This window comes from Crocuta crocuta, unplaced genomic scaffold (assembly GCF_008692635.1).
Source record: "Crocuta crocuta isolate KB4526 unplaced genomic scaffold, BGI_CrCroc_1.0 scaffold348, whole genome shotgun sequence".
NCBI lineage: Eukaryota > Metazoa > Chordata > Mammalia > Carnivora > Hyaenidae > Crocuta > Crocuta crocuta.
Window position 1 is genome coordinate 1,315,802 of NW_027529573.1, and position 24,710 is coordinate 1,340,511.

Sequence of the window (24,710 nt, forward strand, 5' to 3'; positions counted from 1 at the left end):
AAAATAAAATAAAATATTAAATATATTTAAAATAAATATTTAAAAAAAAAGAAAGTGAGGGGCGCCTGGGTGGCTCAGTCGGTTAAGTGTCCAACTTCGGCTCAGGTCATGATCTCACGGTTCATGGGTTCGAGCCCCACGTTGGGTTCTGTGCTGACAGCTCAGAGCCTGGAGCCTGTTTCAGACTCTGTGTCTCCCTCTCTCTCTGCCTCCTCCCCCACTCATGCTCTGCCTCTCTGTCTCAAAAATAAATAAAAAACAAAAAAAATTTTAAAAAAGAAAGTGAAAGCACAATCCATAGATTGGAAGAAAATATCTCATATATTTGATAAAAAATCTGCTACCAGATTGTATAAAGAACTCTTACAACTCAACAACAAAAAACACAACCCAATTTAAAAATGGGCAGGGCACCTGGGTAGCTCAGTTAATTGTCTGACTTTGGTTCACATCATGATCTCATGGTTCGTGGGTTCGAGTGCTGCATCAGGCTCAGCACTCACAGTGTGGAGCCTGTTTGGGATTCTCTCATCCCCCCTGCCCCTCCCTCACTCTCTCTATAAACAAACAAACAAACAAACAAATAAATAAACTTTTTTTGTGTGGTCAACAAGCACATGGAAAGATGTTCAACATCTTGTTATTAGTCATTAGGAAAATGCAAATCAAACCCACAGTGAGATACCACTTTACCCCACTAGGAAGACAATAATGAAATAAGGGAGGGGTGGGGGGGAGATGGGAATAACAAATGTTACCAAGGATATGGAGAAATTCTAACAGTTACACATTGCTGGTGAGAATGTAAAGGTGTAGCCACTATGGACTGGGTGTTCCACAAAAAGTTAAACATAGAATCATCCAGCGATTCCGCTCCTAATTATATACCCCTAAAAAAACTTAAAACAAGAGGGGCACCTGGGTGGCTCAGTTTCCGGCTCTTGACTTTAGCTCAGGTCATGATCTCACAGTTAGTGAGTTCAAGCCCCACATAGGGCTCTACGCTGACAGTGTGGCGCCTGCTTGGGATTTCTCTCTCTCTGCCCCCTCATGTACTCATGTACTCATGTACTCATGTACTCTGTCTCTTTCTTTCAAAATAAATAAATAAACTTGAAAAAAAAACCCTTAAAACAAGTATTAAACAAGAACCTGTACATGAACATTCACAGCAGGATTATTCATAATAGCCAGATGTGGAAAAAAAGCACCACCAACTGATGAATGGATAAACAAAATGTGGTATACCCACACAAAGGGATATTATTTGGTCATAAAAAGGAATGGAACACTGATACATGTTACAACACAGATGAATCTTGAAAGCATCATGCCTACTAAAAGAAGCCAGATAAAAAGGTCAAATGTAGTATGGTTCCATTGATATGAAATGCCCAGAATAGGCAAATCCATAGAGACAGAGTGTAGATCAAGGGTTGGAGAGAGGGAAGAATGGGGAGTGACTGGTAACAGACAGTAGCTCTCTTTCTGGAGTAATAAAAATGTTCTAGAATTAAGATGGTTGCACAACCTTGTTAATATACTTAAAACTGTTGAACTGTAGCTATAAATCAAATTTGATAGTATGTGAATTATAGCTCAGTTAAAAAAAGAAGAGCATTCATAAGTTTTTTTGGTTATTCAATTTTCTTTTTCTTTTTGTTTGTTTTCCTGTTTGTTTTTTTTTACAAATAGTTTATTGTCAATTTGGTTTCCATATAACACCCAGTGCTCATCCCCACAAGTGCCCTCCTCCATGCCCATCTCCCCCCTCACCCCCACATCCATCAGTCCTCAGTTTGTTTCTCAGCATTCAAGAGTCTCTCATGGTTTGCCTCTCTCCCTTTCCTCCACCATTTCCCCCCTTCTTCTCCCCTATTAAGTTCCTCTAATTAAGGTCCTCTGTTAAGTTCCTCCTAATCCTCCTATACATGCAAACATATGATATTTGTCCTTCTCTGCCTGACTTATTCACTCAGCATAACACCCTCAAGGTCCATTCATGTTGCTACACATGGCCAGATTTCATTCTTTCTCGTTGCCATGTAGTATTCCATGGTATAGATAAACCACATCTTCTTGATCCATTCATCCGCTGATGGACACTTANGCTTAAATTATCCAGCATAACAAAAGCAACATCAGAGGTTCAGCTAGACTCTAGCTTCTGATCCTAGATTGTGTAACAACAACAAAGCAGCAATAGCAGAAGCTCTTAATATATGTGAAGCACTTTAAAAAAATTTATTAATGTTTATTTTCGAGACAGAGAGAGACAGAGCATGAGCAGGGGAGGGGCAGAGAGAGAGGGAGATACAGAAGCTGAAGCAGGCTCCAGGGTCTGAGCTATCAGCACAGAGCCCAATGCAGGGCTTGAGATCACAGACCACAAGATCATGGTCTGAGCCGAAGTTGGACACTCAACCTACTAAGCCACCCAGACGCTTCTGTGAAGCACGCTTCTAGATGTTTAACATATATTAACAATTTAATGTCCTTTTCCCACGTTCATGTGTCCCGGGGGGTTGGACTGCGGGTCTCCTTGCAGCGGCGGCAGCTCCAGAGCAGAGTAGGAACTGCGGTGGCCAGAGTCATAGCAGGACAAGCGTTTAGAAAGTTTCTTCCCCTCTTTGACCAAGTTTTAGTTGAAAGGAGTGCAGCCGAAACTGTAACCAAAGGAGGCATTATGCTTCCAGAAAAATCTCAAGGAAAAGTTTTGCAAGCAACCGTAGTAGCTGTTGGATCAGGGTCTAAAGGAAAGGGTGGAGAAATTCAGCCAGTCAGTGTGAAAGTTGGAGATACAGTTCTTCTCCCAGAATATGGAGGCACCAAAGTAGTTCTAGATGACAAGGATTATTTCTTATTTAGAGATGGTGACATTCTCGGAAAGTATGTAGACTGAAATAAATCATTACTGAAATGGCATGAAGTGAAGCTGCCCATTCTAGTGAAGTTGTGAAATCTTTCATCATGTAAATAATTTTCATGTCTCTCTTTTATAACAAACTAACGATATCCAAACTAAAAAAAAAAAAAAAAACAACAAACCAAAAAAACCAAAAAACAATTTAATGTTTATTGGAGCAGATTTTCCTACTATATCCAAGAGGGCAGAAACTCAGAGCAAAAGCCATGTTACTGGCCTGATAGCAGAGCTATTCTAGGAATGGGAGGCTTTTTCATAAATCTGATGACTTGTGAAGGTGACAAAAGGTTAGGCCACTCAGTGTTGGAGAGGACAAGATCCTAGAAAGTGCAAGTGCTTCACCACTGCCTGGGTAGCAACAGCCTGGCTGCAAGTGGAAAATATTTCTATTTCTAACGTCAGGATAATAAGGAAGTTGCTGCCAATACTGCATAAAACTCAAGACACTTAGCAGTGATGGCTGACTTCCAACTGAGCCATTAAGGTAAATGTAAGAGAAAGCTCCAGGTAGAAATATCATTAAGAACTCAGAGAATACACTGAGTGTTTGAAGCTGGCACTTAACTTCCTATTATCAAACACAAGGTCTTGACACGCTGGGTCCAATCTTGAGTCACCCCCTTATGACACCCCTTTGCATCCATAATACTGCTCATTTCTGTTATATGGGCTTTGCAGAGGTAATTAGGGCAGCCTCTCTTATGGCTGGGTCTCAGAGGAATAAGATGCTGATTTTTCCTGCCCTTGCATTTCCTCTGAGCCACAAGCATTCTATGATCTTGTCTGGGATTTTTTTTTTCCCCTCCATTTTACTGTCACAGAATCTGGAGAATATATAACATTAGTATTTCCTGACATACAAATTCTTTAAAGGATATCTCTTAAGAGAGGTGGGATGGAACCAACCCATGAGAAAAGATAGATGAAGAAAGTTTCGAAGAGAACAGTCCACGTGACAGTGCAGAGTGAGAGACACACCCAGGAAGGAACTGAGATGATAAAAGGAAAAGCAGTCCCTGACACAGAAGGTACTCAAGAGCTGTTTGCTGACTGACAGCATAAATAGTAATAGAAGAATGAAATACCAGGATTCTAAAGGTAGAACAGAAATATTTCCCAGCTACCATGTTATTCCCAGACCCAGCATATATTTAATAGATAAACATCTGATATACATATTGTTTACATAAATACAAATGCTAACTACAACCCTGATTGATAAAAGTAATTCATGGGAAATACCACAGTCAGGGCTTGGCATATCTGAAATACAGAGTCGAACTTTTTATTTTTTTACATTTTGAAGACACAGCAAAGATTAGGGCAAAAGCGATGCATTCCTAAAGTTAATCCACAGAACCCACGCCATATCACTGCCTGCACTAGGTCTAACATTTGGCCAAGGTTAATTGCTCCAACCCCAAACTCAGGCTTTCCTTTCCTGCTCCCTCTCCCTGGTGGATTAGAACTCCTGGGCTCCATCTCTGAGCAATTATGTTTATTGCAAATATCTTGATAAGCAATGAAGTCTTGATTTGAGGCTTAGTTTCTTACCTTCACTTTGAGACCCATTTCCTACCTACCGGCACCTGCCTTCACGGAGTTCACATATTCTCATTATGCTCATGAGATCTAAGGCTAGATTCAGAGCTCCTTTGAGCCTTCTTCCCAGCCTGCTTTTGTCTTGGTACCTCCTTAGCTGATCCCACTCACCTATGTCTTACTCTGATTTTTCTGTCCATTAGTCCCATATCAAACTACCTGCTGGGTGTTTCTACATGCATATGTCAAATTCAAATTCCCTATGTCAACTTCAAAACTACTAAGGCGTCCTTAAATCAGCTCCCCTTCTTAACCTCCCCGGCATGGCTGTGAGTCAATTAGAATGGATGCACAATCACTCAGAAATTTACCTACTAGTAGTCAAATCAGTGTATTTGGTCCAATGTCGGCCTTGCCAATATCCTTCCAGCCACTTCCAGTACTACTCAGCTAAACTTCTTGAGGGAGTTGTCCATTCTCACCTTCTCCCTTCATCATCTCCTCTTCCTTCCATAATCCAAACATTTAACCCCCTAGACCCCAACACTAAAATTCCTCCTGACAAAGTCACCTATGGCCTTCTTTTTGCTAATACCAATGGATTCTTTTTATTCTATCTATCTATCTATCTATCTATCTATCTATCTACCTTAAAGTTTATATGTTTATTTTGGGAGAGACAGAAAGCACAAGTCGGGGAGGGGCAAAGAGAGAATCCCAAGCAGACCCTGCAGAGCCCGATGATAGGCTTGAAACCATGAACTGAGATCATGACCTGAGCTGAAGTCAGATGCTTAACTGACTGAGCCACCCAGGTGCCCAATATTTATTTATTTATGTCTTTAAAGATTATTTATTTTGAGAGAAAGAGAGAACACACATGAGCAGAAGAGGGGCAGAGAGAGAGGAAGAGAGAGAATCCCAAGCAGGTTCTATGCTGTCAGCATAAATTCTTTTTAGCTCTTATCTTACATGAAACTCCTGGTAGCATTTGGTAATGCTGACCACTCCCTCCTTTCTGCAACACTCTTCCTTCAGCTTCTCTAACATCACTCTCTCCTGATTGCAATTTACCCATCTTTGACTGCTTTTTATCAGCCTCCCCGGAAACCTGCTTTTCCTCTTGTTTCTTATCTCTGTCAATGGCACTACGATCTCCTAAGCTTCTAAACCAGAAACTAATTTCCTTAGCTTTTCCTTCTCCTATTTGCTCCTGACATCCTTCAGTCATAGAGTCTCACTGATTCTTCCTCCTAGTTTGCATCTCTTCAGCCTCATTACCTACATTTGTGGAGCACTTACTATGTGCCAGGTAGATGTGTTCTCAGTGCTTTAATCCTCATGGCAAGCCTCTAAGGTAAATTTTATTATCATCTCCAATTTTCAGATTAGGAAACAGACATAGGGTGGTTAAGTAACTTGCATAAGGTCCTTTAGCTATTAAGCAACACAGCAGGATTCAAACCCAGGTGACCTGACTTAATTCTGTGTCCAGCTCCACTATTCTCTCTTCCCTACATTAGTCCAACAGTCTCCTTGCTGGTTTTCCAACTTTCTGCCTTGACTTCTAATTCTCTGCCCTGCAGCTTGAGTGATCTTGCTTAAACATATCACTTTCTTGCTTAAAAATTTTTTTTATACTTGAGCTCTTTTTTTAAAAATATTTTATTTATTTTTGAGAGAGAGAGACAGCATGAGCAGGGAGGGTCAGAGAGAGAGGGAGACACAGAATTCAAAGCAGCCTCCAGGCTCTGAGCTAGTTGTCAGCACAGAGCCCGATGCGGGGCTCAAACCCACGAACCATGAGATCATGACCTGAGCCAAAGCCCAACTGACTGAGCCACCCAGGTGCCCCTCTTGCTTAAAATTTTTACTGGCTCCTAAATAAACAAACACTTTACTGACTCCTCATTGCCTTCAGGATAAAGTCGACACTCACGAACCTCCATAACCTAGTCAGCAAGTGTTCACCTCTTTGGCTTCATAGTTTGGGGCCTCATTTTAATCACTACCCTAAATGCCCCACTAGCCACAGTGACAGGCTACATTTCCAGGCTTCTGCACATTGTCTGACCTGCCAAGAACACTAACTCCTTCCCCATTCAGATTTTACTTTTTCTGATAAACCTTCTCTAACCTCTTAAAACTAGGCCATAAGCTCCTCTTGTGAGTTCCCACAGCCCCCAGTACTAATCTCTACTGTAGCATTTATTTCACTGTTGTTTTGCCTACTAGTATCTGCTCAATCATAAGATTATGAGCTTCTTGGGGCTCCTAGGTGGCTCAGTTGGTTAAGCGTCCATTTTTGGCTCAGGTCATGATCTCATGGTTTGTGGGTTTGAGCCCCGAGTTGGGCTCTGCGCTGACAGCTAGCTCAGAGCCTGGAGCCTGTCTTCGGATTCTGTGTCTCCCTCTCTCTCTGACCCTCCCTTTCTCACGCTGTCTCTATCTCTCTCTCAGAAATAAATTTTAAAAAATCTAAAAATTAAAAAAATATTATGAGCTTCTTGAGAACAAAGACCTTTAGTACTTAGTGCCTGCCTGATGCACAGCGGATGTTTCATAATCTTTGAATCAATAAACCTTTATTACCTTATCAGACACCTACCTATAAATGCCCTATATTGTTTTAATTTTCATATGTGTTATCCTGATCTGTATAACCAGATTCTAAGTTTCTGGAAGATAGCACATATACTCAGTACTTTGAAGTTAGAGGTTACTGACACAAAAACTGACACAGCTAAAATTTATTCAGGGGTGAATGAATGGCAACAATCCAATGGGGTAGGTACTATTTTTCTCTCTCTCAAACTCCATTTAAGGAAACTGAGTCATAGAGAATTGAGTAGCTTCCCTAAGATGACATAGTTAGTGACAGCTGGGATTTGAATCTTGACATTGCTATCCATACTCATAACCATGATAATGACAGGTTAAGGAAACTCAATTACGGATGCTATTTACACCAGACCATACTTAGTGCTGACACTGGAACCCAGGTCTTTCCAAAGCCTACACTCTCAATTATTTGACATATTGCTTCTCTTGCTTTAAATGTCGGCACTGAAGCTCACACTGGATGTTGATAAATTTTAAGAGCTGCAGCTCCGGTTTGTTGAGATTGAAGAATATTCCTTTCCAAGGAGGCATAACTGTAGCTTATTGGGTTAATTACCTTCAAAATCAATAGCCTAGTCTTACCAGCCAATGAAGTTTATAGTCTCTAGTGTTATCCCTGCAACACTGAAGGCTGTATTTTCCTCCATGTGAAAACCATGTTTTTTAAGACTGGCTTCTAAGTAAAACTCAACTCGTGTTTCAGAAATGTATTCTTCCCTTTATTTCTCAAATCTAGTTATGTGATACTCCCAAGTTCTCTGCTTTTGGGTGGCTTCTCGGTTCCTCAGTGTGGAATGTGTTGTCTCTGAAAGTGACCTATGATCCACAAGATCTCTTGGCTGTTTTATTGTTTACCCTTAAAAAATTACTATTCTCTGTAGGCTTATTAGACTCTGTCTTTATGTGGTACTCTGCTTTTCCTCTTTCCTTTAAACATTTATTAAACACTTAGCTGTATCAAAATGGAAATAATATAACTCATTGAAGGACATACTTTCAAAGAAAACGGACTTGGGGTTTAGATATTGGAATATTATTTAACAAGCTTTATAAAATCATCCCCTACTCAGTTTGCAATTATACACCCAAATATCTTTCAGCAAAGCTGTCAGCACGGAGCCTTATACGGGGCTTGAACTCACAAACCTGGAGATCATGACTGAGCTGAAGTCTGATGCTTAACCTAATAAACCGCCCTGGTGTCCTTGTAGCTACTTCTTTTTTTTTTTTAATGTTTTATTTATTTCCGAGAGAGAGAGACAACATGAGCAGGGGAGGGTCAGAGAGAGAGGGAGACANGCCGCCCTGGTGTCCTTGTAGCTACTTCTTTTTTTTTTTAATGTTTTATTTATTTCTGAGAGAGAGAGACAACATGAGCAGGGGAGGGTCAGAGAGAGAGGGAGACACAGAATCTGAAACAGGCTCCAAGCTCTGAGCTAGCTGTGAGCACAGAGTCCGACCTGGGGTTCGAACCCAAGAACCGTGAGGTCATGATCTGAACCGAAGTCATCTGAGCCGAAGTCTGACACTTACCTGAGTCACCCTGGCGCCCCGCCCTGTAGCTACTTCTAAAGCACATTATTATGGAGAGAATAGCTGGAGCCAACTCATTAGATCTTACTCCAAAGATTTTTACCAACACGTTAGCCCTCTTTTGCTGACAAAAGATTCTTAAGTCTTTTAACAGCTTTATGGCTTCCTTATTAGAGCCCTTCCACTAACATACTCTATTATCAAGATGAACTGCCCATCTTTCTTGGGAAATGCTTTGGAGGTTATTTCCTGAGTTAACAATATGGCTTTGTCTCTCTGGATCAGTACTGATTTAATATGAAACCAAGGGTCAAACATCCCTGAAATATTTAGTAAAATAAGAGTATTATATTCACAATGTTGTCTTCAGGAATATAAACAATCCAAAATGAGTATATGAGTAGTGCTGTATCATATTATTATTGCAGTAATATTTCCAGAAGAAATATGAAATTTGGAGTAACTACAGGCCATGCAATATGGCCACATTGCTTCAATATATGACACAAAGTTCAAAACTAGATTAAGAAAAAGACCAAAACATTGTCAGTGATGATGAAAGGCACATCTCTGAACTAAATCCAATTTCCCTGAGGAAAGAAGGTACTCACACTATTATAATAGAATATGTCTTTACGTACGTATGCTGAGATACAACAAGCCTGTTATTCCTGGAAAAAAAAATCAAATCACACTGATAAATACCATACTCATAGGGGAGAAAAAAGGAAAGATAAACTGAAAAAGAATCTCCTCTGGCCTGTCTTCTATCTTTTCCAGGTAGTGATGTTCCTGCTAAGACACATGGCACAAAATGCTTTTTCTGTATATCAAGGTGTGTAAATTACAGCAGATAAGTTTTCTGAATAGGAAAGTTAGATAACAGCAATGGGTAAAGAAGCTTTGGGATTCTGAGGAAGAAATACTGGCACCCCTATATGGGCACAGTAAATATGAAAATGGTACAAGAACAGGCCTGTGAATAGCCTGTCTCTATCGTAACTGGAGAGGCAAGTATTACAATCTGGCAGAAGCAGCCGTTCAGAATCTGAGGAGCTTTTCATCAGACAATAATTGAACACTCATTGCATACAAAGGCAATAGATTAGATGCTGAGGAATCAATCCAAAAGAACCTCCTGCTACTGTGAAATTAAAAACTGCATTCTCAAAAAAATAGTAATAATAAACTGCACTCTTATTTTTGCAAGCCTATATATTTTATGTTATGAAACAAAATGTGTATCATATTTCTCTCATAGTGGTGTAAGAGTAGGATCTGCAAGGAAAAAGGATCCTTCCTCTTCGGCCTTCTGCTTATAGACAAAGCCTTTTAGTTCCCTGAAAATAGTGTAAGCTTTCTTTAGCAAGTGAAATAAACCCCATTCCTGTCTCCTTGACCCTTTCACTTTTTTTCATAACACTTAAGACCACCTGATACTTTATATATTTATCATTTATCTTTCCCAACTAGATTACAAGCTCAATAAGGGCAGAGATTTCAAGTATTTTGTGCACAGATACCTTCTCAGTATCTGGAACTATATCTAGTATATAGTAAGTTCTCAAAAAATTAATAAAAGTGTTTTAAAAAAGACCCCTGAATATTATGTTAGAATTACTAAATTATAAAATTTTGGCGTATCTGCATATATATGTATGTGTGAGTAAATTTACGGACTCTGTAATTTCTAGCGTAGGCCAAGTCAGGAGTCAGAGGATCAGAAGCTTGTGTGGGGAGACAGGAACGTGACTGCAGAAACAAAGCAACATGTTTTATGAAGTGAACTGAAGGAATCAAACACAGCAAACTTCTGTAAGAAGTAAACTAAATTTATCTGTGTCCTTTCCATGTCTGAAATCTGACTGTAGTAAATTCAAATTCACTTCACAGTGGCTGGGTTGACATTAGCTTTTTTCCTTGACAAAGCTTTTAAACTTATTTAAGGAAGTTTTTTTTCTGCTCCCTAAATTACTGCCTAAAGATACAAGCCCTCAGATCGAAACAGTCTCTCATTTCTATTTTGAGATTTGCCTGAGTCACAAGGTAGTCTTGGAGAATCACTCTGCTCTGTCTCTCCATTTACTGAGGCTGCCTGGGAATTCAAATTGTCAGCCAAACAGGAAGAGGACCCTTCTGCCGAACTCCAAAAGGCCTAAGTCATATGAATATGGTGAGGTTTAATGATGGATATAAATCACTGTGAATGGATTTCCCACAGGGTGGAGGGGGAAAAAAAAGCAAACATTTGACGTAACTTCCTCTATGAATTCAGGGCTGGTAGAAAGGGTGGACTATTAAATATAGCTGAGTAAATGTCCCAATGTTTGCCTAACATGTGTTTTCAACTAATGAGACCCCTTCTATGTAGCTACTATATGACACCCCAAAAACCCAAATATAAACAAAGTGACTGATCTGACCCTGGCAAAGTTATATTATTTTTTAAGTTCATAAAAACATATAAACCGCAAAGGCCTTTTTCTTTTTCAGGAATGGGTCTAGAGTTACTTCCACCTAGATACTCTTTTATTTGTGCCCTAGGTGGTCTTGAGTTCCTCCTGCTAGTATAGTCAGCATGTTGTCCGCCCTTGTGACTAAAATTTCAAACCCTTCTCCCCACAATGATGCCTCTTGACAGAGTTACACTTTCTATACTCACACAAATGGAAACAGAAGAGATGAAAAGCCCTGGGGTTGCAGTCAGTGTAGGTCTCAAACTGATCCTCTGCTAAGTACAACCTGAACTTCTCTGCCTCTCTTCTCGGGGCGGAGTTTCTCTCTTGGCTTAGTGATCTTGATTGGCATAGGAGGCTTAGGACCCAGGGGGCGCCTTTCAGCTGAAAAACACATCGCTGCAGCAAGCTAGCTGGGAAGCTCCCAGTTCTAAAGAGAGGCTGTTTACCAGAAGAGCATAACAAGGGCAGGTCTGACTGCAAGGCTGGGACTGGGAGGCAGAGCCGACGCCAAGGGGATCCCGGTTGGACACTGGTTGGTCAATCATCTGCAAGACGAAGGAGATGAGGATGCTTTTGGCCTGGGTGCAAACACTCCTCATTAGCAACACGCTCCTAGAAGCCTATGGATCTGAAGGTGAGATTACAATCTTTCCTTCCTGCAGCAACTTAGTAGAAAGGGTAAAGCTCCCTATTTCCCAAGCATGGCTAGGCTAGACAGGAAGATGATAGGAAATGAAGCTTTAAGCTGGTTTCTGTTGTCCCATGAAGGCTTCCCCCCCCCCCTTTCCTTTCTCCTTTCCCTGACAGGGGCTTACAGCTCCATATTTGCCATTAAGAACAAAGGCAAGTAGCCACTTTTTCTTCTTCCTTTTCCTTGCTCATGAGTGTATGGAATTTGGGGTTCATCTCCCCTACTCCCCAAGTCCTATTCTTTTCAGGGGCTTTGCACGGTGTCGTTAGGGCACAGGCCATCCTCCCCCAGCCTCTTCCTGTGGCTCTCCTCCTGAGGGGAGTGGGAGTTTGGAGTCACATCCAGGCAGCGATGAGGCAGGTTCCCTCTGATTGAGGCTCTCTTTTGCAGGACTGAATCAAGGCTTTTGAAGAATTCTCTTGGGAGGGAGTGTTGCCTGTGCAAGTGTGGCCATATCTGTGAAAGGAATACCCGAGTTTATGTAACATGGAATTAAAACATAGGGATGAATTTCAGGTCTGGCTGCGCCCCGACCCAAAACTCCTAACATCTCCAAAAACGGACCCGAATCCAGGCCTCCCCTACACCCTCCTTCAAAGTGGCCGCAAGTTCCAGAGTAACAACTCCTTGCACTTGTGCACTGCTTTCTGGCTTCCAAAAAGAAAGAAAGAGGAAGGAAATGAAATGAAATGAAAAGCTAACAAGCTAACGTTGTCTGAGCGCTGACTGAGGGCCGGGCACCAGCAAGGGGCTTTAGAAGCGCTTTCTCTTCCTTCTCTTTCAGGCGTCACAACAACCCTTCAAGGCAGGTGGGGTTTTCCAAGTGAGGGCAGGGAGGCCCCGACGGGCCCACCGTCACCCAACCGGGGTAGACTCGGCTTCTCTGCCGGCCACTCAGTCTCCGGGGGGCTCCTCTTCCTCACAGGCTGCTTCTGGGACAACGGCCACCTGTACCGGGCAGACCAGCCCTCCCCCGCGCCGGGCCTCCGATGCCTCAACTGGCTGGAGGCGCAGAGCGGCCTGACATCTGACGCTGAGTCGGGTGAGTGTCCGCCCCGGGCGGCAGGCGGGCGGCGGCCATGGTCTGGGTCCTGGCCCCGTCCCATGGCGCCTTCTCTCCCTTCCCAGACGCCGGCAACCACAGCTATTGCCGGAACCCGGACCGGGACCCGCGCGGGCCGTGGTGCTACGTCAGGGGCAAGGCCGGCGCTCCCGAGAAGTGGCCTTGCGAGGACCTGCACTGCGCAGGTACCCACCCGGACCCCGAAGCCCTCAGGACCCCCGAACCCCTAGCGCATAGGGCAGCTTGGGAGCGGCCGTTACACCCGCTGCGCACGTGCGTCCGCGCGTCGCCGGTCGGCCCCGCCCCGCCCCCGTGCCGTCCGATTGGTCAGGGCTGTCTCCAAGCCGCAGAGCCTAAAGTCCATTGGCCGCTGCCGCCTCTCTGAGTGAGCTCATCCTCCGCGAGCGCCTTGTAAACAACCTTGGGAGGCGAGGCCCCACCCCTTGGCCGTGCGCTCGCATCCTGGTGCGCAGCCTCGGGGAGCCCACTGGACTGGAGCCCGGGTCCCACGCCCTTAGGGAGCGCCTCAGCGTTTAGTGATCGTATGTGAAGCGTATGCTGTGTGTTAAGGCACTCTACTCACAGCCCCTCCTGCAAAAAAGCTGGTTGTGGGATCTGAGCCTCAGAGAAGTTTAGCAAGGGCATGGTCCAGATTTGACTCTGCTTCTCAGACTCCAGAACGAAGGCTTGTTGCACCTGAGGCAGCAAGACCATTCTCTAGGATTAGATTAAATTGGATATGTAAAGCATATAACACAGGTATCGGCAAACAGTGTGGGCTCAGTAAATGTGAGCTGCTCACAGGGGTCATGGATTGTTTCCTAGCGCAGAGAGGGGCCCCCTGGCAGAAGATGGCAACTGAGGTTGGGCGTTGGAAGATGGCAAGGATTTGAACCGAAGAAGACGTGGGAGGCAGGAGAGGCTCTTTCTTATGTCCTTCCCCTCACATTTGCCTTGTCCCAACTGTAGTGTGACCCCATCAGACTTGGTCTTGTTTCTGGGGCAAGGATTGGTTTCAGTGTCTACAGGCATTCTAAAGTGGACCCATCTCCCCCAACTCTCAAGCCATTTTCAGCTGTGGAATTCACTCAGGCTATGCTAATGAGAGACATTTCACACTTCACCTCCAGAGACCACTTCCCAGTACCCTCCAGCCTCCACAACAGAAACTGAAGAGGCGTCTGAAGTGCCAAGTGGAGATGAGGTACAGGTGTTCGCTCCTGCCAACGCCCTGCCTGCCCGGAGTGAGGCAGCAGCTGTGCAGCCAGTGATTGGGATTAGCCAGCGAGTGCGGGTGAACTCCAAGGAGAAAAAAGACCTGGGAACCCTGGGTATGATTGCCCCCTCCTCCCGCCCTGTCCTTATGGGAATCATCAAGAAATATTTGCTGATCGCCTGGGGTGAGGCTAATGGGTCCTTGTGTCCTGTCCTTGGCAGGCTATGTGCTGGGCATTACCATGATGGTGATCATCATCGCCATTGGAGCTGGCATCGTCTTGGGCTACACCTACAAGAGGTCAGTAACTTCTCTTCTGGGCTCTCTGAGAGGAGGGGATGAAGGTACATAAAGTCGAATCAGACTTCTTTGTGGCATACATACCCAAAAAAGGAAGTGAAGTATTGAAAGAGGAAAACTAGCTTAAGATGTACAGACTTGGTTCTGGTCTTTGCCAGGTTAGAAAAATCCTTTCCTTTGGTGTCTTTTTTTTTTTAATTTTTTTAACGTTTTATTTATTTCTGAGAGAGACAGACAGCATGAACAGGGAGAGAGAGAGAGGGAGACACAGAATCCGAAACAGGCTCCAGACTCTGAGCTAGCTGTCAGCACAGAGCCCAATGCGGGGCTCAAACCCATGAACTGTGAGATCATGACCTGAGCCGAAGTCAGACGCTTAACCGACTGAGCCACCCAGGTGCCCCTCCTTTGGTGTCTTTACTCCTCACCCAAAAGCCTTGTGAGGTAGGGGCGCCTGGGTGGCTTGGTCGGTTAAGCATCTGACTTTCGCTTAGGTCATGATCTCGCGGTTCGTGGGTTCGAGCCCCGCATCGGTCTCTGTGCTGACTGCCAGCTCAGAGCCTGGAGCCTATTTCAGTCTGTGACTCCCTCTCTCTCTGACCCTCCCCTGCTCACGCTGCCTCTCTCTCTCTCTCCTAGAAATAAATAAAACATTAAAAAATTTTTTTGAAAAAAAAAAAAGCCTTGTGAGGTAAGAGTTCTTGTTCCTCGTTTTAGTGATGAGGAAGCTCTCATCAGAGAGGTGAAGTGACTTGCTCAAGGTCACACTGCCTGGGAGTGGCACAACCTAAATTCAAACCCAGCTCTTTTGATACCAAATTCTCTGCTGTCTAATCCAACATGCCTGGTATGGACGCAAGTAGCACTGCAGTGGCACTGCAATGACACTCATTACAGGGTCCCAGCAATTGAATTCTTTCTGTGCATTATAAAATTCTACTAGAAGAGGTTCCCAGCTACTCTTTTCGCAGTTTGGGCTTGAATTTCCTGGGCCATAAGCAGTGGGATCTCCTTTAGTACAGGAGGGAAAAAATGAGTTGGAGGATACAGAACTGGTTTGCTACTACTCATCACCACATATGAGAAAGCCAAAGAGGCTCCTCCTGGGAAACTCAGGAATCCCCTGACCTGTGGCTGGGACAACAGGAGGAGGAATGCTCATTTTGAAAGGGCCCCTGAAATATCATGTGGAAAAGGCTTTCAAAGTCAGTGAGGGGTGCATGATGATAAGCCAGAGTTGCTTTCATTTTTACAGAGCTAGCTTGTTCTGGGAAAATTATTTGCCATTCTGGGAAAAATCAAGGGATTTGACTTCTAGCTCTGAGTGCTTTGATATTTCTCTTCTGAGGTCTGAGAAGGCTTCTAAAAGGGAAGTGACAGGCTGGCCTTCATCTTCCAGTGGTAAGGGCTGTGTATGAGTTTACAGCCTCGGTGGGTCACCCAGCATTAAATAAACCTGGGGTGTCCTTAGAGACAATGTAGTCAACCTCCTCATTTTACAGATGAAAAGGGGGAAATATTGGGGAAGAATAACAACAACAATAGCAGGAAGGTGAACATTTACCGTATGCCAGACCCTGCTTCAAGCAGTTTGCATGCTTTAGTTCTGTTCTCACAATCACCCTGATGGAATTATGGTTACCATATTTAATTTAATTTAATTTAATTTAATTTTTTTATGGTTACCTCATAACTCATCTTATGAGGTAAATGCTGTTATTATCCCCAGTTTACACATTAGGAAACTGAGGCAAGAGAGGATCTGTACCTTGCCTGAGGTCACACACCTAGCATTTGGTGGAGCCAAGTCTTAGTCCTGTCACTAACTAGCTGTGTGACTTCTGGGCAAGTTGCTTCTATTTCCTACTGCAGAGCACTGCTGTAGCTTAGGCATGTGATTGCTTAGCTCAGTGTGTAGCAGATAGTAAGTGGTCAGTAAATGATAGCTGTTTTTCCTTTTCTGTAAAATGTGAGTACTAGCATTTTCTGAGCCCTTGTTTCTTTAATTTTTTATGATTCAGGAATCAGAAGCTCCAAGAGAACAAGAACTGACCTAAGAGGGTTTCTTGACTTCCATTCCAAGGCTGTTGCCCTCAGTGGGATGGATAACATGGCGGGTCCAGGGACACCTGTTTGTTCATTTCAGAGAGTTAGAGGAAATGATGTGGTAGCCCTGGCCTACAATTCATTATCAGACCTAAACCTTCTGAGTTTAGCCTTTGAAATACTTCTTCCTTCCTTAGCCACTGGATAGCATATGGCTCTCCTCCAATCTTGTGACAGTTTCCAGGCCTCCAGGTATGTGAACTGACTTAATGTTCTTAATTCTGAGCTCAGTTCTCATGCCCAGTGAGGAAGCCAGGCGTTTTTTTCTTCTAAATTTGCTTCTTTAGGCTGTGATAGGACTGCCCTGAGGCCTAGAATTTATTGTCCTATAAACTCAGGGCAAAGCACTAAGTCACCAGACTCCCCGTCACTACCGGTCCACCCCTTTCCTCAGCAAAAGTGCTCTGAGAACAGACTATAACAGGAAACCACATGTGGGCTAGAGGCAAGCTCTCAGCTCCCATCTCTCTCCAAAGTCAGAGAACAGAGTGTCCTGGAAAGTGCTGTTGTGTGTAGGTTCGGCCATTCCTCTGCACTTCGGTTTCTTGACTACTGAGTGGGGATATATGCCCCCTCCATACACCCATATCCACCCACCCAAGATGTGGGATCTAACAGTCATGTTAGATAATCATAAAGCTGCCCACATTTATTGCACCCTTTTTATTATTTATTATTATTTTAATGTTTATTTTTGAGAGACAGACTGTGAGTGGGGGAGACAGAATCCGAAGCAGGCTCCAGGCTCTAAGCTGTCAGCCCAGAGCGAGACATGGGGCTCGAACCCACGAACCATGAGATCATGACCTGAGCTGAAGTCGGATGCTTAACCAACTGAGCCATCCAGGCGCCCCTACTGCATGCTTTTTAAATAAATAGGGCCCTACTAAATGCTCTTCCCTGATGATCTGGCCCAAATCTCATGACCACACTAGGAGGATCACTTCTTATACCGTTTTACAGTGAGCTGGTGAGATGTAGAAGGGTTAACTGCCACATCCAAGCTACATAGCCAGTAAGATGTGTGCAAGGATTATCAATATTTCCCAAAAGCCCAGTGAGGCTCAGCAGTGTCCTGCAAATTTGAATTGCAAAGGACAGTAGGAAAAATGGAAGCTTTCAAAGTAAAATAGTTGTGTTTATAAGCCAAAAGAACCAGGATCTAGTTCTGCACCTGCCACTAGTTCTGGGTGCAACCCTGGACAAGTAATTTACGTTCTCTGGTTTTCTCATCTATAAAAAGTATAAAGGTAGGAGGTTAGATATGATGATCCTTTCAGCTCTAATAATTCCTAAAAAGGCAATGTTTCCTGTTGGTGGCTGCAGGCAGCACTGGGTTCAAATCCCAGTTCTGCTATTTGCTTAAATAAATGATTTAACCTTTCTGCATCTGCCTTCCCATCTCTAATCCTAATAGATACCATATAGGTTTGTTGTGAGGATGAAATTAGACAGTATAGTTGGATATAGGGTTTGTGTTCATAGCCTAAGCTGCCTTGAGGAACTTTTCCTCAGTAGCAGTATGGTACAGCACTGCGTTCGACTGGGAAAATAGTGAAAGAATAATTGGAAGAAACTGTGTTGCCTGAAGAAAGTCTGGGGTGTCTCTGTCACTCCAAAGAGGATGTCAGATGTGGGCAGCAGCTCCATCCACACTTGCTGTCTCTGGCTAGCCCAGCTCCTGATCCTGGCCCTGGAGCAGTCATGGATAGAATTACTGCAACCCCTGAACTCTGCAAAAGACCATGAGGCTAGTGGGATGGAGCTTTCCCCTGGCTGGGAAGGGCAAGCAGGAGCCAGGCTTCCTCTCAGGGGAGTAAGGGTGGCAGGTGGGCATGGGTGAGGGCTCAGCCTGTTAGGTCTTTGTCATGGTTGTCTAGGCTACAAGATTCAGCCAGCCAGTCAGCAGTTCCCTTTCCCTGCCCTGAGCGCAGTGTCTGTGCTATCCAGGAGCGTTTATTTTCTGATAAAAAGGCAAGGGAAAAACTGTAAGTCAACACCACTCCACCCTCTTAGGAGAGGAGCTGAGTCAGTGAATAAGCCTTTTGTTCTATCTTGGCTGCCAGACAACAGCCTGCCCTCCCCGCCCCCAAAGGTGTTAAGAAAAGGCTGAGCTGTTTGATGGTCAATACGGGAGGCCTGGTGGCCTGTCTCTGATCTTGAAAGGAGCTAGGGACATCCTCTGAATCTCCAGGACTCAATAGGCACCATTAACAGGAGGCCTGTGGGGTTGGGTGTGTTTTGAGGGTTGTAAATGGATGAGATTGTAATCCAGATGAGTCCCAGCACCTCCTTCCTTTACCCTTGGCTGTTCTTCCAGTCCTGCTCTGCTCCATTAATATCAATTGATTTTTTTCCCCTAAAGACTTGTTTTATGATGATGCATCCTGACCATTATCAACAGCTGGCCACAGCCAGATGGCTTGGTAAAGAAGGTAGCTGGGGGGGGGCATCTGGGTGGCTCAGTTGGTTAAGTATCCTACTCTTGATGTCGGTTCAGGTCGTGATCTTGTGATCCTGGGAGCAAGTTCTGCACTGGGCTCTGTACTGAGTGTGGAGCCTGCTTGGGATTCTCTCTACCTTTCTCTTTGCTCCTCTACCATGTGTGTGCACTCTCTCTCAAAATAATACACTTAAAAAAAAAAAGGTAGTTGAGGAAAGCAGGACAACTCCAAAGCCTGTTTCTTCTTATATAAAATGTGGATAATACTATCTTGGAAAGTTGGGGTGGAAATGGTACATGTTATAAAGTAGGCATCCAGTAGGTGCATAGGTAGCTCTTCTCATCCTGGATAATGGAAAGGTCATTTCCTGGCACCTTAGTAGGTACTCAGGATGTGAGTTCTCATTTTCCCTCTTCCTTCACCCCTTTAGATTTTGAAATTCAGGCCCTGGCAAAGGAGACTTGCGTACTCTACCTCTTTTGTTAATCGCTTTTTGGCCTTCTGCTGGCTTGGGGATTCCCTTAATAAAGTTAAACCCAGACCTACATAGACACCCTTAAAAGAATCTGGCCTTTTGTTTTATCATGGAGGAAAGTGTTTCCTTCTGTGGTGGCAGCTGTAAATGATGAGCAGTGCCCAAGGGCAAAAGTGAATCTTAGGCCGAGTGGGGATGCACTTGGTCCAAGCAACTGTCTTCCCATGTACCTCCATTTCTTCTTTGTAGTGCTCTGGGGGTTATTCTGCTGCAGAAGTTGGTGATGTCCAGTACGGAGGCAAATGATGAGGATGGGGCAAGCATTCAGGCTTGCCCATGCAGAAAACTTAAGTCACCTAGGGTGACTCAGGGAGATGAGCTCACAAATTTGCCTTCTGTGACCTTACGATGAGAAATAGGGAGTCAGAACACATCTCATATAAGGGATCGTCTAGAATGTCAGGGGCCCTGGAGGTTATCCAGTCCAACTCCTTGTTTTAAAAATGATAAAATTAAGGGGGAGGGGAGTTGTTGTCACATAAACAGTTGCCTTGGCTGATCAGTAGGAGTTTCCTTAGAAAACCATATTAAGATAACATTGCCTGGTGAATCAAGTCATATTCAGGGCAAATCATAATAAACTCCTCTATGAGTTTTACAGCAGTTCCAGTTTTCAAAATACATTCATGTTCACTGTTATTTTGAGGCAGATATTGTCCCCTTTTCATAGATGAGGAGACCAAGGCTCAGTGAAAGTAAGTGTTTTGCCAGGTGTCACACAGCCAAGGCTGAGCTGGTATTAGAATACAAGAAAACTGGTTGATTTAAAGACAGTTCTGAGGTACCTGTGCAGCCTTAGGCCCCTCCAGGCCCTGCTGTTTTCTCAATATTGTTCTCCTGTCTCTGGAAACTTATCNATCCCCTTTTCATAGATGAGGAGACCAAGGCTCAGTGAAAGTGTTTTGCCAGGTGTCACACAGCCAAGGCTGAGCTGGTATTAGAATACAAGAAAACTGGTTGATTTAAAGACAGTTCTGAGGTACCTGTGCAGCCTTAGGCCCCTCCAGGCCCTGCTGTTTTCTCAATATTGTTCTCCTGTCTCTGGAAACTTATCATTGCACCGTATATCATGATGGATATGTAATCCATCTGATTTCAGCTATCTCCCTGAGGTCTTAAGTAGGCCTCTTTTGTTTCACGGAGTCATTCATCAGCTGTCTGTTTCAAGGCCTCTTTGGGGTGGGCTCCTTCCAGAAAGATTTCCCTTGACAGTTAAGCCCATGTTTCTAGTTGTGGCTTCCAAGTATGCTGATCTGGGTCCTGGGTGCTGGTTGTGGTATGCAGTGTGTTAGGCATACACCAAACCCTTTAGCCTGCAACAGGGGTAGTCCAGGCCAGTGGGAGGGCCATATGTGTGCAGCCAGAAGACTGGGTTTGCATTCCTGTGCCACTGTTTCTTAGGGGTGACTTTGATCAGTTCAGAACTTCTCTGAGTATTAGTTGGGAGTCCAACAGACTTGGGTTTGAGCCCATTATGTTATTGGAGAATTCCTTCACTTCTCTGGGCTATTTCCTCATCTGTAAAATGAATGGTCAGACCTAATTCTTCAGGTTTAGCCAAGGATGAAGTGAGATCATGTACACAAAGTCCTTAGCATGGAGTGAGCACTCCATTTGAGTAAAATGGGGCAACACCATGGCCTGATTGAGTGATTAAGTACCATGAGAATTCAGTGTGTAAACATAAAGGGATCTGATGGTCATTGTTCACGGTTTCCCATTGACCTGAATAGCCCTCAGTCCCTCTTGCCCTCTGCATGGGCTAGGGACAGTCCTTATTTCCCAGGGCTCACACCCTCCAGGACTTTAGGATAAGACAGCTATCTCAGAACAGGTCAGTTTTCTGCACTTTATGGGTTAGGACTGAGATGGTTCTCTGGGTCTCTTGGAGCCCTAGGCTTAAAGAACAAAATCATATCTAAAGAGTCTCTTTCCTATACACCATCTTCATTGAGGCTGTCTGCAGCTGTGCGAGATTCAGGCTCTACACACCCATTTTACAGATGAGGTAGCAGACCTGAGGCATAGGAACTTCGTGTCAAGGAAGTCTGGCAGAATGGAAATCTTGTATTATCAGCTATTGAATTGCTGTGACCATGATTAGCCCCAGTCCCTGCCTGGGTGCAGCAATGCTATTTAATGAGCAAAGCCATTCAGGAGGCAAAGCCTCAATGCTTTCCTCTTTTCCTGCCAGGGGGAAGGACCTGAAAGAGCAGCATGACCAACGAGCGTGTGAGAGGGAGATGCAGCGAATCACCCTGCCCTTGTCTGCCTTCACCAATCCTACCTGTGAGATCGTGGATGAGAAGACAATTGTGGTCCACACCAACCAGACTCCAGTGGACCTTCAGGAGGGCAGTGCCCCCCTCATGGGCCAGGCGGGCACTCCTGGGGCCTGAGCCACCAACAATGGGCAGGAGCCCATGCAGACACTGGTGCAGGACATTCTACCCTCCTTCAGCTGGGAGGATCTACACTTTTTGTTGTGGTTAAAACCCTCCCTAGACTTTTTTTTTTTTTTTTAATTCTAAAACAGAAGCAGGTGGTGTGCTGAGAGCAAGGCTGGGTAGGGTCCTACCAATGCTCCTCCTCCATCCCTTAGAGCAGGGTTTTGCCTGTGGGTGGAGACAGTGGCAGCCCCCACAGCAATGCTGCTGACAAGGGCTTCCAAACATTGCTTGTGCCCTGGAACTGAACCAGAGACAAGCAAAGAGCTCCCCCAGGCTCCTATGTGCTTTATTATCTAAGGTGGCCTCAGTCTCTGCCGTTCTGTTTTTTCTCCATGGGCTTGAGTGGCGCATACTGTTATCCATAGTTCAGGATAGACAGGTCAGGAGGTAGTATTTCAAAAACAGTTTTTAAAATAGTTGGGATGGAACTCCCTACTGACTTTGAGAACTAGAAATGAATTTGTACAAAAGTCAAAACTATGGTTTGAGAATGGGATCTAAGCTGAGGGCTCCTGGGGGTACTCCAGCTTGCTAGCAGTGATGTGCCTTGATAACCGTGGGCCAGCCCTGGGCCCAGGAACTCTTTCTGTTTCGAAAGGAAAGGAAGGGAAGAATCGCACTGAACATTCCACTTGGGAAGAGGGTAGAGAAGGATCCATGGCTGCCTTATGCCACAGGACTCGAGGGGGACCTGGGGAACCCTAGACAGTCTGTCCAGGGTGGACAATGACCTCTTTTCATTTTGCAGGGGTAATGACATCAGCCAACTAACCTATGGGAATTACACTGTGGGGCCTTGTGAGCTGCTTCTGAGAGGTTAACTCAGAAACTAAGCTCAGAGGCAAGGTAATGAAGTGCTTCAGGGCTTGCACCTGCAGTAGCTTGAGTCTGCAGGTGGCTCTGGGGCCCCAGGCCAATGCATTCCTATGGGGGTGATAGGGCTAGGCTCAGAACGCCTAACTTGTAAAACAATCAGAACCATTGGAAGGGACCTTAGGGTTCCTCAAGCCTTTTGGACACAGGGGCCCAGAGGAGGAAGTGATGCCCAAGGTCATAGAGCATAGGCATGGCTGAGAGGAAAGTAACGTTTCTCCACAGCACTGTGCTTCACTGAGCCAATGGCTCAGCAGGGCCTCCAAGCCCTAATATCACACTTGGAGGCCTTAGCAGTGCTCCCTACCCAGAGCTTCCTTCCACTACCCCATGTGGAAAGGGGCTTAGTGGGGCCTATTCTCTTCAGCAGACTATTCTTGGGAGTGGTTTGCTGAGGGGGCCTAGGCTCATGGGTCCCTTGGTGTTAGTGATCCTGAAAAGAACAGTACATTACTGGTTTCTACTTTTCTATAAAAGCATTTCTCTGTGTACATGTTTTATATACCTCATTCTGATACCTGCGTATAAAGTGCAGGAAATTGCTCTGCATTTGACTTGTATAAATTAAAAAAACAAAAAACTGTGTATTGCCAAGTTTTTGGTTACCTTATCCATACCTGTGTGGCAAGCTCTGGCTTTCCCTCACTAGCCCGGGCCCTGTGACTGGGAGATGGCAAGTGAGCAGTGTATAACTGTTGCCTCTGTACTGTCATCACCAGTTGTTCAGCTGCAGGAAAGATGGGTATGCTGGCTTCTCCACGGGCGGTTTGGTCACTACAAACCATCTCCTCCTCACCATTCTTCCCAAGGTAGAGGTAGTTAAAATGAATATCTAGGTAGCCATTGGCAGGGGCTGGAGACAGGTGTGGTTGGTGGTGCTGCAGCAGCAAAAGGGAAGGATGGATGTGCTAAAGGGGATGGGTTCTTGGGATGCTGGAAGCAGAGGAAGGCTCCTGGGGATGGTGAGGGGGTAGGATGGGGTGAGGGAAGTGGAGGGGAACTCCTAGGGCTCCATAAGAAACTACCAACAGGACTTTGAGCACGATATTTCAGCAACAGGTTTCTCTGCCTCTAGGAATACTCAGGGTGATCTCTGTCCATGCCTAGTCATTGCTCTCTAGTTCTACAAACAAGGGGCACCCTAGACTATCAGTTTTGCCAGGAACCAGAGTCTGTCCTTAAGTTGAACTTAAAGGTGTGTGGATTTATACTAAGCCTGGTATCCCACTAGGCCCAAAGCTTCACATCTGTGGAGGTAACTTGAATTCATTTCTTCCCTTTATGAAGGTGGCACCCAAACCTGTGGGGAGGATATCCAGGCTTACAGGAGTATACATGCATCAGAAGGTGGAATATATGGCCCCAAGGGAAGTACTTGGCTGGAAGGTCAGAGTCAGACCTGCTCAAAGGACTGGGTTGCCTTGGGTGGGATGTGCATGTTCTTTGGAGCAGGTTAGCATCTATATAAGGGATTAGAGTTGGGTGTGTGTGTGAGAACTCTCTGCTGTGGGGAGTCAGAGGGTAGGGCCTGAAAGTGGCCAGCAGACCCTCCACATGAACCCTCCTCCTGCTGAGCCAGGGGCCCCAAGTCACTTTCTCACTCTCAGTATAATCAGTTATGTTAACTGCTTAATTTATTTGGTCTGTTCAACGGCCCACCATGGGCCCACCACTCCCATGCTTGCTGGGGACAGCTGAGGCACAGCCAGCCACAAAATGCTGACTTAGGGCTGCTTGGAGCCAGGGGTCAACCCTACAGCAAGCTTGCACACTCCACACATAAGCAGGTAAATTCTGTCAAGATGACATCTAATCCCACAATTTATCAGGTCTATGTATGGTATTTTCACATATCACCCAACAGATATAGCAATAAAATAGTATTAACATCAACCACTCTCCTGGATCACTCCTCCCCCTCCCCCCGCCCCCACTCCCCAACACAACCAC

The 24,710-nt window shown here is 44.8% G+C and overlaps 1 protein-coding gene, 1 long non-coding RNA gene and 1 pseudogene across 4 annotated transcripts in view; 2 read left to right on the top strand and 1 right to left on the bottom strand.

Annotated features, from left to right (window-relative positions):
* Positions 1 to 11,480, bottom strand: part of LOC144229514 (uncharacterized) — a 36,033-nt gene extending 24,553 nt beyond the window's left edge. The window contains exon 1 of the long non-coding RNA XR_013334512.1: positions 11,286 to 11,480. This is a non-coding gene — a long non-coding RNA (uncharacterized LOC144229514). The remainder of the gene's footprint in view (positions 1 to 11,285) is intronic.
* On the top strand, positions 2,492 to 3,029 carry LOC144229574 (10 kDa heat shock protein, mitochondrial pseudogene; annotated as a pseudogene).
* Positions 11,481 to 11,521: 41 nt separating the features above from the next.
* PIK3IP1 (phosphoinositide-3-kinase interacting protein 1) lies at positions 11,522 to 23,345 on the top strand. Of its 3 annotated transcripts, XM_077761572.1 has the most exons (7): positions 11,522 to 11,716; positions 12,558 to 12,578; positions 12,699 to 12,815; positions 12,902 to 13,021; positions 13,967 to 14,167; positions 14,274 to 14,352; positions 21,632 to 23,345. In XM_077761572.1, the coding sequence occupies exons 1-7, from the start codon at positions 11,644 to 11,646 to the stop codon at positions 21,834 to 21,836; spliced, it is 816 nt and encodes a 271-aa protein (XP_077617698.1). In that variant the 5' UTR covers positions 11,522 to 11,643; the 3' UTR covers positions 21,837 to 23,345. The 3 variants fall into 3 exon arrangements, with proteins under 3 accessions (XP_077617698.1, XP_077617697.1, XP_077617699.1); XM_077761571.1 differs by having other exon boundaries at positions 12,558 to 12,815; XM_077761573.1 differs by lacking the exon at positions 12,558 to 12,578 and having other exon boundaries at positions 11,523 to 11,716.
* Positions 23,346 to 24,710: the final 1,365 nt, after the last annotated feature.

What these genes read in the sequence shown, in the direction of transcription:
- PIK3IP1 (XM_077761571.1), top strand. Translation starts at nt 11,644, where the DNA reads ATGAGGATGCTTTTGGCCTGGGTGCAAACACTCCTCATTAGCAACACG. An exon ending in CGAGGACCTGCACTGCGCAG is followed by an intron (nt 13,022 to 13,966) that starts GTACCCACCCGG and finishes CTTCACCTCCAG; the next exon opens with AGACCACTTCCCAGTACCCT. An exon ending in AAAAGACCTGGGAACCCTGG is followed by an intron (nt 14,168 to 14,273) that starts GTATGATTGCCC and finishes TGTCCTTGGCAG; the next exon opens with GCTATGTGCTGGGCATTACC.